The 12,969-nt window shown below is 45.5% G+C and overlaps 1 protein-coding gene across 1 annotated transcript; it reads right to left on the reverse strand.

Annotated features, from left to right (window-relative positions):
• Positions 1-1,062: 1,062 nt before the first annotated feature.
• Positions 1,063-1,977, reverse strand: LOC116523050 (olfactory receptor 14A16-like). Its single transcript, XM_032238214.1, has one exon. The coding sequence runs from the start codon at positions 1,975-1,977 to the stop codon at positions 1,063-1,065; it is 915 nt and encodes a 304-aa protein (XP_032094105.1).
• Between the last annotated feature and the right edge of the window lie 10,992 nt (positions 1,978-12,969).

Raw genomic sequence — 12,969 nt, forward strand, 5'->3', positions numbered from 1 at the left:
TGATAACATCAGCTTGTATAATGATGCCAGCAACACTACTGTTACATAATTTGTGGACAGACAGCATCATCACCAGATGTACTTGTAGCTAACTGACAAACCTTACTAAGTGTATAGTCATCAACAGAACTACATCCACATGGAGAGAGGTAAGTATTGGAGTACCCCAAAGTTCAGTTTTAGGCCCAGTGCTCTTCTTAATAAATGATGTAGATTAAAAAATGGGAGGGAAACTCATCACATTTACACCAAGCTGGCCAGAATATCCAACACTCCAGTAACAAGTCTCAAAATGCAAAAAGATTCTGACAGACTTGAATATTAGGCCCTACCTAACAAAATGAAATCCATTAAAGATAAGGTTCTACACTTAGGCAAGAAAAGCCAACTGTACACATATAGATGAAGTTCCCTTGGCTCCCCTAGGTCCTTTGTAATTCTGTTATTCTATGAAACTCTATAGCCTTTGATGGCACTGCAAGTCTTTTTTCATTGGATGGATGGATTTGGTTTCCTGGAACTCTTGATGACCTCAGGAAGGTTTAGTTCCTGAGTTCTTATTGGCTCAGGGCAACCTCAAAATAAAATACCTCCTTGCTGGTATTTTATCTTGTTCTTATTTTTCAAGCCATACTTAAACACAGCAAAGCTATTAATATTCTTAAAGCATAACTCCAATTAAACTTGAGGAGTTTCTTGTCTCGCCTATCTCAAGAAGATGACATCTACTCAAATTCAGGATAAAATTTTATGTTTACTACATAGTTGTAGTATCAGTAGAATTCCTCACAAGGGGTCATTATCAAAATCACAATGTCATTTTCCCCAGTATGTTTCCCAAGCCTGTGAAATTCCAGAACTACCAAATATCCATATTTAGCATTGGTAAACCTAATTGACAATAATTAGGGATGTAGGATTTTTGCAAATAATATCGTGGGTTCTATGGTTCTCCTGTTTGATAAGTTGGATTTGCCTCCATTCCAACTATCCATTCCTACCTTTATTACTTTATTAAGAGAAGGAAAAAATGAAAAAAATATAAATAATTAAAATAATTTATCAAAACTTCCACAGTTGAGAAAGGACACATTTGATATTCTGATTTCTCATGCTATAGATGACTGGATTGAACAGGGGTGGAAGGAGGGCATACAGAACAGTCAACCCAATATATAAGTAAGATACAGTGTTAGAAGAAGGTCTCAGATAGGTGATGCATCCACTTAATACTAACATAAACACTACCGTAAGATGGGGAATACAAGTGGATAAGGCTTTTTGCCTTCCTTTTTCAGAAGGAATTCTTAACACTGTCTTGAAGATCACTGCATAAGATACAATTATAAAAGTAAAACAACCTAGTCCAGCAATGGCACCGGCCACAAGAATTCCAACCTCAGGTAGATTTATTCCAGAGCAAGATAGCTTTAGCAACTGTGGAATTTCACAGAAGAATTGGTTGACCACATTAGAACAAAAAAGGATGGAGAAAGTGCCACTGGTATGCAACATTCCATAGAGAATACCTGTAACCCACACTACAATTACTATCTTAATACAGTATTTCCAACTCATTACCATCTCATAATGCAATGGATGGCAAATGGCAACATATCGATCATATGCCATTACTGTCAGGAGGGAGAAATCAGAAGCTTCAAAGGAAAGAAAGAGAAAGACTTGTGCAACACAACCAAAGTAAGAGATGTTTCTGGTATCCATGAGAGAATTTATCATGGATTTGGGGACAATGACTGAAGCAATGCCCAGATCCTGTAGAGCCAAATTCATGAGAAAAAAGTACATGGGGTTGTGCAGTCGATGGTCCATAATGACTGCAGAGATGATTAGAAGATTTGTTGTTACAGTTGTTAGATATAACACAAAGAAAAAAAAGAAATGCAAAAGCTGCAGATGCCGATTTTTGGAGAATTCCAGAAGCAGAAAATAAGGCACTGTGGTTTGATTCTCCATGTTTTATTCATGATAAAGCTGGTATAACTGCAAGAAAATAAAGGAGAGAGATTGTGTTAGATAAAATTTTGGAGATGGCATTTTTATATGTGGTGAAAATAGAAAACATCAAGAAACATAAAACATGGATGGAATGAACAGAAGATATGAATGAACAATATGGAAAAAAGAGATGTAGGATGGTCATATCAGAGTACACTGTTTCCAATTTTTATCCATCTCTACTAAAGGACCAACCACCAACCATTTTTCCTTCTTTCCTCTTTTAAGTTATGTTATCGTGTAGTAATCAAAACCATTAGCTAAGGTTAGAACAAAGTTGGTTTAGGTCCATTTTCATCAATGAAAGATAACTCAGAAGAACTGGATCCACCATACTTTGTCTGAACTCTTGTTGGTTTGTGGTAGTGTTGGAAAATTGGAGAATTCACATATGTTTCTAGAAGAAAGGGAATGTAAATCTGCCCAACAAATATAAAAATATTTGCTATATCTCTTACTTAGAAATCTTGAGAACACACATTTTCTCCTTGCATAATCTCTGAGTATGTATGTGTTTATGTAAATGATGGCAATGCTTTTATCTCCATTTCCCTACCATATATTAGGGTAAATTAATACCACAAAAAATCTTTTAAACCAGCTTTTAAACATGCTCATTAAACATGTGTTTAATAACATAGTATTAAATAGAAAATGATAGAACTTAAGTTACAACATAACTGCTATTTTGATATTCACTTGCTGATAAACACACAATTATATCAGTGTTAAATACATTTAAACTAAAGGCCTCAAAAATCAGCAGAAAAAATTAATAAATCCTGTTATCCAAAAATCAGAAGAAAAAGAAAACTCAGTTGGAAAAAATAGTATCCTATCAAATACAAACAATGTTTGTAGTAGAGTATAGACAGAAAATGAGACATAAACTATTGCACATTTGAACTTTGATAGCATTTTTTCAACAATGCTGAAAGCCATGTTAGCACATATTCAACAATAATACAAAACTTGTTTAAAAACAGAGAAATAAAAACATTACCATGCATTTCTTTTTTCCATATAAAGATAGATTATGAGATGTCTTTGCCATTGCTAATTAAGTTATTAGGGTTCAGTTCATGCATGAAGATTTGGTCCAAATTTCTGCAAATTATAACTGCTTTTCATTCTTCATAATTATAATTATCACAATTAACAGTATCAAAGATACTAATTGTTAATTCATTATTTAAAGTCTGTGTAGAAATCACTCTAAATCTGTCTTTACCACAAGTTCAATGCTGTCCTACTAATTTTCATGTAGTGAAACATCTATATGCAGTTATAGGTATTTCTATTCTGAATGTTGATTAATTTTATTTCTCTCAAGAGATTTGTATACCAAAATGAAACTGACTTCTAGGTGCTTGTTAACATAGTTAGTAAATGTGAATAAAACTGACTTTTGTGTGTTCATTAATTTAATTGACCATTAAGAACACAACAGCTTCATCTGGGATCAGTTATCATATCACATAGAATAATAATACCTCAGATTATTAACAGAATGAGTGCTGCAAAGTAAATTGTGAGAGTTGAAAAATCAAGTGACAATGCTTCCCTGGCACATATTTCATCATTTGTGATTCTCTTTGATCTCCAGTTTCACCCTCTATCCTGCATGCCACATGTAGGGGAAGAGCTTCAGCTATCTTCAGCTATCTTCAGCTATCTTCTCTCAGCTATCTTCTTAGGAAAGCATGACTCTTGAAACAAATCATAGTTCAAAAGGTACTTTTACTGAGAGAAGTGACAGCAGAAATGTCATGTGGTGTCTGGAGATTCTGGTGCAAAATGTTAAGCTAATTTCCCCTGGTCAACCCTCATCCAGTGCTCCATACTCACCAATATGGTGCTACCAATAGACAATATGGTACCATGAGAACTCTAAGGTGGGAAGTTGATAACAGATCATCCTCAGGGTGCCTTGGATAACAGGGTGGAACTGGCTGGAGGGAATACATCCTGCTGGATCGGTGCTTGACCTAATTCCCATGCAGTTATACCAAATATGAAAGCATTCAAAACATTCAACTCCAAGAAGCATAGCCACAAGAAGCATCCCTTTTCCTTTTCAGAATGGTAGCATTCCAGCAGGAACCAGATATTGAACTTGGCTAGGTATGTCCACATATCTAGAAGTGGATAATAATTCTAATTACAAGGGGAAAAGGCCAAAAAGAAATATCAGGAAACCTACAGAAACCAAGTGGAATGCCAGTAGTTACACAACAAAATACTGTATTTTTGGAGTATAAGACAAACCTTTTTTCCTCAAAAAAGAGGCTGAAAATCTGGGTGTGTCTTATACACTGAATACAGCATTTTTTGCCTCCCAAAGCCTTCACCAAAATGGCCATGCGTACCTGTATGGAGGCTTTAAGAGAGCTCCTGGGGTTGGGGAAGGCAGAAATGAGCAAAAAGCGGGCCACCCACCCCACCCCCGCAGCCCCCAGCAGCATATTCTATAAACCTCCATAAGTCTGTGCACGTGCGAGGTGTGGATGGCCGCTGGCTTCCCTTGCTCCGTCTGGTGGAGCAGAAAACGCTGGGAATAAACTGGCGGTTCGCTCGGAGCCTTAGAAAAAAGGGGTCCCCTCAGCTGAGTGAGATCCAGGGGACCCGAATAAACGACATCTTGGAGGGTCGGCGCTCCCGGGAGTCCCCTGGCCTGCATGACAGCCAAACTGTTCCTCAGGACGCTTGCAAGGCTGGAGGCAAATGGCGGCACTCCACTGAGGGCTCCGTTTCGGCGTTCTAGCCTTCTGGCATTCAACCACCCACGGACAGCCTTGAATTGACTTTCTGCAGCGTTAGCCCTATTTTCTCGCTGACTGGGAGGAGCCCTGGTGTCTGCCTGTCCTTTGGAGACCTGTTACCATCGAAGGAGGTAGGTGATTCGAACGACGCTGGATGAGGCAAGGCAGCTATTTTATTCCTCGGCTGCCGTAGTCTCTCTAGACCCCCCCTCCTCCATTCTGGTCGGAGCACGCTACTGGCCGCTCTTAGCATGGTTTTTTTTGACATCTATGCTCCTGTTCCATCTGGATTTTTTTTTCTTTTTTGGACTCCATTTGGCTGGCTTTATAGAGGGATAGTCGGTGGATATGGGGCGTTATAAGATCTGGCAGCTGGCCTTGCGGCCATTGCCACAGCCTCCTAGCCTACCCCCTAACCTTTTTCACGGTGCAGCCTTTCCTCTCCTCCCTGGCCCTTGGTTTGCTCTCGGCTCACGGCTGCTGGATATTGGACTTTGGACATTGGACTTGCGACCCGGTCCTGGCTGGTACGACCATCACCACCCGCCATTATCAAGGGGTTCCATCTCACCCCCCTTGGGACTTTCTGGACCCCACTATCCCAGCTCCATCGATATGATCTATTGCATAAGGAAGAGAGAAGACAAAATCTTGCTCCCCCCGCCTTTACACCTTCGTGAACCCCACCGGACTGAACTTTTTACGAACCACCTGCAAACTTTACCTGAACTTGCACATTTCTTAACAGCTGCACAATCTTCCTCTTCTTTTCTTCTTCTTTTCTTTCTTTTCTTTTGTATGGGATATGTATGTGATGCATGTTTGATGTTTGTGCCCACTTTTATCTTTTATTGTCATTGTATTTTATAATTTTTAACTGACTTGTGGGGACTGGATGAGTGAGCGACTGTGTATGCATGAGGGGACTGGGAGAGCAACCGGGTGCCTCCTCCACTGAGTGCCATTGCAGAAGTGGTAGGGGGCCCAAGCCTATCTCTATCTCCCGTCCTAGAATGTTTAAGATTAATGGCCTGCGGGAGAGAATGGGGCATATGGGGGGGGGGGGAAACAGGGTCTATGGGTGCAGGAGTGGGCCGGAACATTACGGTCACGATGGGGAGGGGCAGGTACAGTGGGAACTTCAGGGCTAGCCATTACCGGGGAAGGAGGGTCCGCTACATCGCAGCGATCCCTCCTTCCGGCCCTGTTAGTTCCACTCCAAGGCCAGATGGCGAGAGTGGTCAGGGCTCTGGTCTCAGGCTGTTGTTGCTAAATGCCAGATCTGTGGTTCACAAAGCTCCCCTTGTCCAGGATCTAATATTAGACGAGGGGGCAGACCTGGCATGTATTACTGAATCCTGGCTGGACCCGGAGGGAGGAGTCCCCCTCACTGAAATATGCCCAGAAGGTTTTCAGGTGCTTCATCAGCCGCGACCCCAGAAAAAGGATGGGGGAGTGGCTATCATCATCTGAAGGTCTTTAGTTCCTCGTAGGATCCCTGCTCCGGAGCTTGTCGGGTGTGAGTCCTTGTTGGTGAAGTTGGACCTTGCAGGTCAAGTGGGCTTGTTGTTAATGTACCTTCCTTCCAACAGCGTTACAACAGCCCTCCCCTCGCTCCTCGAGTCAGTAGCCGAGCTGGCGATCGAGTTCCCAGGCTTATGGTTCTGGGGGATTTCAATCTGCCCTCACTCAGTGAACACTCTGATGGGGCACAGGAGTTCATGGCTTCCATGACAGCCATGGACTTGACCCAAGTAATCCGGGGTTCGACTCACTCAGCAGGTCACACACCTGAGCTCGCATTCCTCTCAGAGCAGTGGAATTGCCCTTGTCATGGTCTGATCACTTCCTACTAAGGCTTGACTTTCGGAGACAAATCCCCCATTGTAGGGAGGAGGAACCGATTAGGTGGTTCCACCCTAGGCGCCTGATGGACCCTGTGGGATTTCAGATGGTGCTTGGAGACATACCTGACGCTCTCCTACACAGTCCGGTGGAGTCCTTAGTCGCTGCTTGGAAGACAGAGGCGGTGGGGGCTCTAAACCGGATTGCACCTTTACGGCCTCTCCGAGGCAGCGGATCCAGGAGGGCTTCTTGGTTTACCGAGGAACTCTGGGAGATGAAGCACCAAAAGAGACATCTAGAGTGCCGCTGGAGGGCCAGTAAATCTGAGTCAGACTGAGCACTGATGAGAGCCTATATCAGAGCCTATCACGTGGCAATACGGGCGGCAAAATGTGCGCATTTTGCCGCTCTTATTGCATCTGCTGAATCGTGCCCAGCCGCCTTGTTTAGAATAACCCGCTCCCACTTGAAAGGGAGGGATGCGGATGACCCTTTGCAAGGTAGAGCTGAGGAATTTGTTCAGTTTCTAAAGGATAAAGTCACTTGGATTCGGACAGACCTGGACTCCAATTGCTCAGTGCCAGCCGAGGTAACGGGGGAAGGTCTTGAGCGGAGTTTATGGAGCGAGTTTCAACTTGTCACCCCTGAGGAAGTGGAAAAGGCCATGGGAGCAGTGAGTGCCTCCACTTGTATACTGGACCCGTGCCCCTCCTGGCTGGTCTCGACCAGCAGGGAGGTGACACGTGGCTGGATCCAGACGATAGTTAACACCTCTCTCTGGGAGGGATCCTTTCCACTCCTCCTAAAGGATGCAGTGATGAGACCCCTCCTGAAGAAATCTTCTCTGGATCCCGCCATCTTGAGTAACTATTGTCCAGTCTCCAACCTCCCCTTTGTTGGGAAGGTTGTTGAGCAAGTGGTGGCGTTTCAACTCCGACGGTCCTTGGATGAAACCGATTATCTTGATCCTTTTCAGTCTGGTTTCAGGCCTGGCTACAGCACAGAAACTGCTTTGGTCACACTGATCGATGATATCTTGTGAGCCAGGGATAGGGGTCACTCTTCTATCCTGGTGCTTCTTGACCTCTCAGTGGCCTTCGATACCATCGACCATGGTATCCTTCTGCGACGGTTGCGGGAAGTATGAGTGGGAGGCACCGTCCTTCGGTGGTTCTTCTCCTACCTCTCTGACAGATCGCAGTCAGTGTTGGTCGGAGGGCAGAGATCGACCCCTAGGCCCCTCAAGTATGGGGTGCCACAGGGTTTGGTCCTGTCCCCCCTCCTATTTAACATCTACATGAAGCTGCTGGGTGAGATCATACGTTGGCACGGGACTAAATACCACCAATACACGGATGATACACAGTTGTATCTATCTGCCCCGTGCCAACTCAGTGAAACAGTTGAAGTGATGTGCCAGTGCCTGGAGGCTGTCAGGATCTGGATGGGAGTGAAAAAACTTGCACTCAATCCCGACAAGACCAAGTGGCTATTGTAGATTGTAGATTGTAGAAGTTTATTTATATGCCGCCCTTTTCCCTGGGGGGACTCAGGGTGGCTCACAACCCAAGGGGGAGGGGGAGACAAACTTTTAACATATAAGACAATACATAATTAAAAACACAACATTCGTACCATGCGGGCGGGTTACAGTCTTAGCCCCAGGCCTGATGGGATAGCCAGATTCTGAGGGCTGTGCGGAAGGTCTGGAGGGTGGTGAGGGTACGAATCTCCATGGGGAGATCGTTCCATAGGGTCGGAGCTGCCACCGAGAAGGCTCTCCTCCGCGTAGTTGCCAGTCGGCATTGACCGGCAGATGGAACTCGGAGGAGGCCTAATTGATGAGATCTAATAGGTCGTATGGAGGTAATTGGCAGTAGGCGGTCTCTCAAGTACCCAGATCCACTACCATGTAGGGCTCTATGGGTGACAAGTAGCACCTTGAAGCGCACCCGGTGATCAACAGGTAGCCAGTGCAGCTCGCGGAGGATAGGTGTTATGTGGGTGAAGCAAGGTGCACCCACAATCGCTCACGCGGCCACATTCTGGACTAGCTGAAGTCGCCGAATACTCTTCAAGGGCAGCCCCATGTAGAGCACATTGCAGTACTCCAGCCTAGAGGTCACAAGGGCACGAGTGATTGTTGTGAGAGCCTCCCGGTTCAGGTAGGGGCGCAACTGGTGCACCAGGCGAACCTGAGCAAATGCCCCCCTGGTCACAGCTGACAAATGGTGTTCGAAAGTCAGCTGTGGGTCCAGGAGGACTCCCAAGTTGCGGACCCTGTCTGAGGGGTATAATGTTTTACCCCCCCAGCCTGAGAGGTGGAATACTTGCCGAATTGGTGGGAGGGAAACACAACAGCCACTCGGTCTTATCTGGGTTGAGCACGAGTTTGTTAGACCTCATCCAGTCCCTAACAGCTTCAAGTCCCTGGTTCATCACTTCCACCGCTTCATTGAGTTGGCACGGGGCGGACAGATACAACTGAGTATTGTCCGCATACTGGTGGTATTTTATCCCGTGCCGCCGAATGATCTCGCCCAGCGGTTTCATGTAGATGTTGAAAAGTAGGGGGGACAAGACCGAACCCTGCGGCACCCCATATGTTAGGGGCCTAGGGGTCGATCTCTGCCCTCCAACTAACACCGACTGCGACCTGTCCGAGAGGTAAGAGGAGAACCACTGCAAAACAGTGCCTCCCACCCCCACCTCCCGCAGTTGTCGCAGAAGGATACCATGGTCGATGGTATCGAAAGCCACTGAGAGGTCAAGGAGAACCAGGATGGAGGCAAAGCCTCCGTCCCTGGCTCTCCAGAGGTCATCGGTCAATGCGACCAAAGCGGTTTCTGTGCTGTAGCCAGGCCTGAAGCCGGACTGGAATGGGTCAAGATAGCTAGCTTCCTCCAAGGACCGCTGGAGCTGAAAGGCCACCACCTTCTCAACAACCTTCCCCACAAAGGGGAGGTTGGAGACTGGACGATAATTGTTAAGAAAGGCTGGATCCAAAGATGGTTTCTTCAGGAGGGGTCTCAACATCCTGTAACTCAACCCAGGGGTGGTCTACCAGATTATCCCCTTGTGCCTCGGCTGGATCTGCAGAATCGGAGTCCAACTCCGACCGAAACTGAGCAACTTTGTCCGCTAAGAACTGGACGTAGTCCTCCGCCCTACCCTGCAGGGGATCCCCCGTGTCCCTCCTGTTTAGGAGGGAACAGGTTATCCTAAACAGGGCGGCTGGGCGCGACTCAGCGGAGGCGATCAAGGTGGCAATATAAGCTCTTTTCGCCGTCCTAATTGCCCTGATGTATTCCTTGATGCACGATGTTAGAAGTGCTCGGCTTGATTCGGATTTGTTGGACCTCCATAGGTGCTCTAGGCGTCTCTTCCGGCGCTTCCTCTCCCGGAGTTCCTCGGTAAACCAAGGAGGCCTCCTGGATCCACTGCCTCGGAGCGGCCGTAGTGGCGCAATCTGGTCAAGAGACTCTGACGCTGCCGAGTTCCAGGCAGCAACCAGAGTCTCCACCGGACTGTGGGCGAGAGTATCAGGAATAACCCCAAGCTCCGTCTGGAACCTCAAGGGGTCCATAAGTCACCTGGGGCGGAACCACCTGGTTGGTTCCTCCTCCCTACAGTGGAGGTTTGGTCTCCGAAAGTCAAGCCTCAGTAGGCAGTGGTCTGACCACGACAGGGGTATGATCTTATTACCCCTCAGACCAAGATCACAAGATCACAAGATGCTCCCTCCCAAAGATTGGCTACCTACTCCATCTCTCAGGCTGGGGGGTGAAATTATACATCCCTCAGACAGGGTTCGCAATTTGGGAGTCCTCCTGGACCCACAGCTGACTTTAGAACACCATTTGTCGGCTGTGACCAGGGGGACCGTTGCCCAAGTCCACCTGGTGCACCAATTGCGACCCTACCTTGACCAGGAGGACCTCCGAATAGTCACTCACGCCCTCGTGACCTCAAGAATGGACTACTGTAACACGCTCTACATGGGGCTGCCCTTGAAGAGTATTTGGAGACTTCAGCTTGTCCAGAATGCAGCCACGCGAGCGATTGTGGATGCACTTCGGTACACCCACGTCACACCTATCCTCCGTGAGCTATACTGGCTGCCTATTGGTCTCCGGACATGCTTCAAGGTGCTAATTGTTACTTTTAAAGCCCTTGGCTTGGGGCTGTTGAACTATCCAGCCCCATTCGAGGTTATAGCTATTGCAGAGTTTTAAATTGTTTTTATTTTATTTTTTTGTATCCCCTCCCTTTTTATTGTGAGCTGCCCTTAGTCTCTCGGGAATAGGGCGGCATACAAACTCAATAAAACTAAACTAAACTAAATTATGCATGCAATTTATTTGACAAAAACAGGGCCGTTTTCATGAAAAATGGGCCATCTTTTGCTCATTTTCACCCCAACCCCCAGGAGCCCTTTGCAAGCCCCACCAAAGCTATTTATGGCTTTTTTTAAAGAAAAAACTTGGCCCGTTTTTGCTAAGTCCTCAACTTGCAACCGGTCCTAAAGTCCTCAACTTATGACTGGCTGCAAGTCCTCGACTTACGATTGACAGGCAGCAACAGCCTAGCTGCTCCTGATTGGCTAAGACACAGCTGGCTGAGTGCGGGCTGCCAGAGGCACTCCTATTGGTCGCCCTGCTTGGCAGCTCCCGTATAAATAGCTGTCCAGCAGGGCAAGGTGCTGAACACTCACGGTATATAGTTGACTGTTGCTGTTACTCAATAAATAGCTATTCGCTTACCTCAGCTGCCTCAAGCCTCATCTTTTCCTTAGAACCTCAACAGTTTTCACGGAAAACTAATCATTTTTTCAGAGGTTTGCAGAGTGCAATTTTTTTTCCTTTTGGAAAACTCTTTAACAGTTTATTGAAAATTACATTGATTGGAAGAAGGCAGGGCTTAGCAGTGAGAAGACGGAGTTTCAGGCTATTCCTGAAATTCCCCTATTCTGAAGGAATTTGGACGGGTCGTTTCAGACCCTAGCTGCCCCGGAGAGACAGTGAAAGGTGAGGGGAGATCCAGTGACCTCAGAGACGTTCGCAGGTCTCTGGGGGCGGGGCTTGGAATTCAACCCCTCTTGCCAGCTTCTTCTGGATTAGCTGTATGCTAACCGAAACTGCATGTTGCCCCTAACAATGGTGGAAGTGAATTCAACTGGTAAGCTGATTTTATTACTCAAAGAGAGACGGTCCGCACTAATATTTAAGCTAATTGAAACCAAAGAACAGAAGAATCTAGCGGCGAATTGGTTTTTCTTTAATGGATTTATGGCCGGTGGTTACCCTATTTCTTAAATGTTTTAAAGACTACCTCAACATTCCCCCTGACTCTTCTTAAGTGGGTTGTAAACTAATCTACTACAAATTGGCTTTTTACGATCTGACACTTTTATTGCTTGGCTGTGTTGGTCTAAGATCAGATAAGATCACACAGCTCCCAGCGTGTCTTTACTTGCAAATATTTTAGAGTTTCTAACTGCGTCACAACATGGCGTCGATACATACTTCAAAAGGTTCATTTCAAATATTTTTCTCTGCATTTCAAAAGTTGTTTGATTCATATGAAAGATTTGAAAAAAAATGCATTATTTGACATTAAAATATGAAGAAAAAAGTGAGAATGTTGAATGTTTGAATGTTCCTGAAATACAAATGAAGAATGTGAGAAATGAAGTCTCTCAACTTGCTGACACGCAGGGCGTTTTATCTCGGAGGGAGAAAGAGATGTAATGCTGGAAAGGGGGGCAGCCATACAGAAGATTCATCTTAAAAGACAAAGCGCAGGAGGAATGAGAAGCATTAAAGAATCTACACTTTATGAAACATCATTTGCAGAATTTTTAATTCCACCCTTGAGAATTAAAGACAAACTGAAAAGTTTAACAAGCCTGGGACAATGTTATTATTTCATCAGAGACATCCTGAGCAAAAAGGTGCGAAGATATCCCTGTTTGGACTTGCTTATAAAAACATTTGGGCTTCCGGGGTGGGACCTTGCTGATGGCGGCAGCTTAACGAGCTGCCCTCAGGTTTCTGGTGGTGTTATCTGCCTAAATACCTGGTAAATACCTCATTCTTCAGGCAAAGAATAGTGAGAGAGAGATCCAGCTGGTAAGAGCTTTTCTTTGAAGTTTGCAGCTTTTTTTTGCTGCAAATGGAAGGGGGGGGGAACCAAAGGCTGAATCCCATCTCCGTGCCAGAAACCCCGGCTGTATTTATTACGGCGCAAAGTAAGGATCCCCCCACTTAGGACAACTTTTGATATATTTATTTGAGATTAATAGAAGCAGAGTCCATACCTGAGAACCTTATCTGCCTTTTTA

Source organism: Thamnophis elegans, chromosome Z (assembly GCF_009769535.1).
Source record: "Thamnophis elegans isolate rThaEle1 chromosome Z, rThaEle1.pri, whole genome shotgun sequence".
NCBI classification, from domain to species: Eukaryota; Metazoa; Chordata; class Lepidosauria; order Squamata; family Colubridae; genus Thamnophis; species Thamnophis elegans.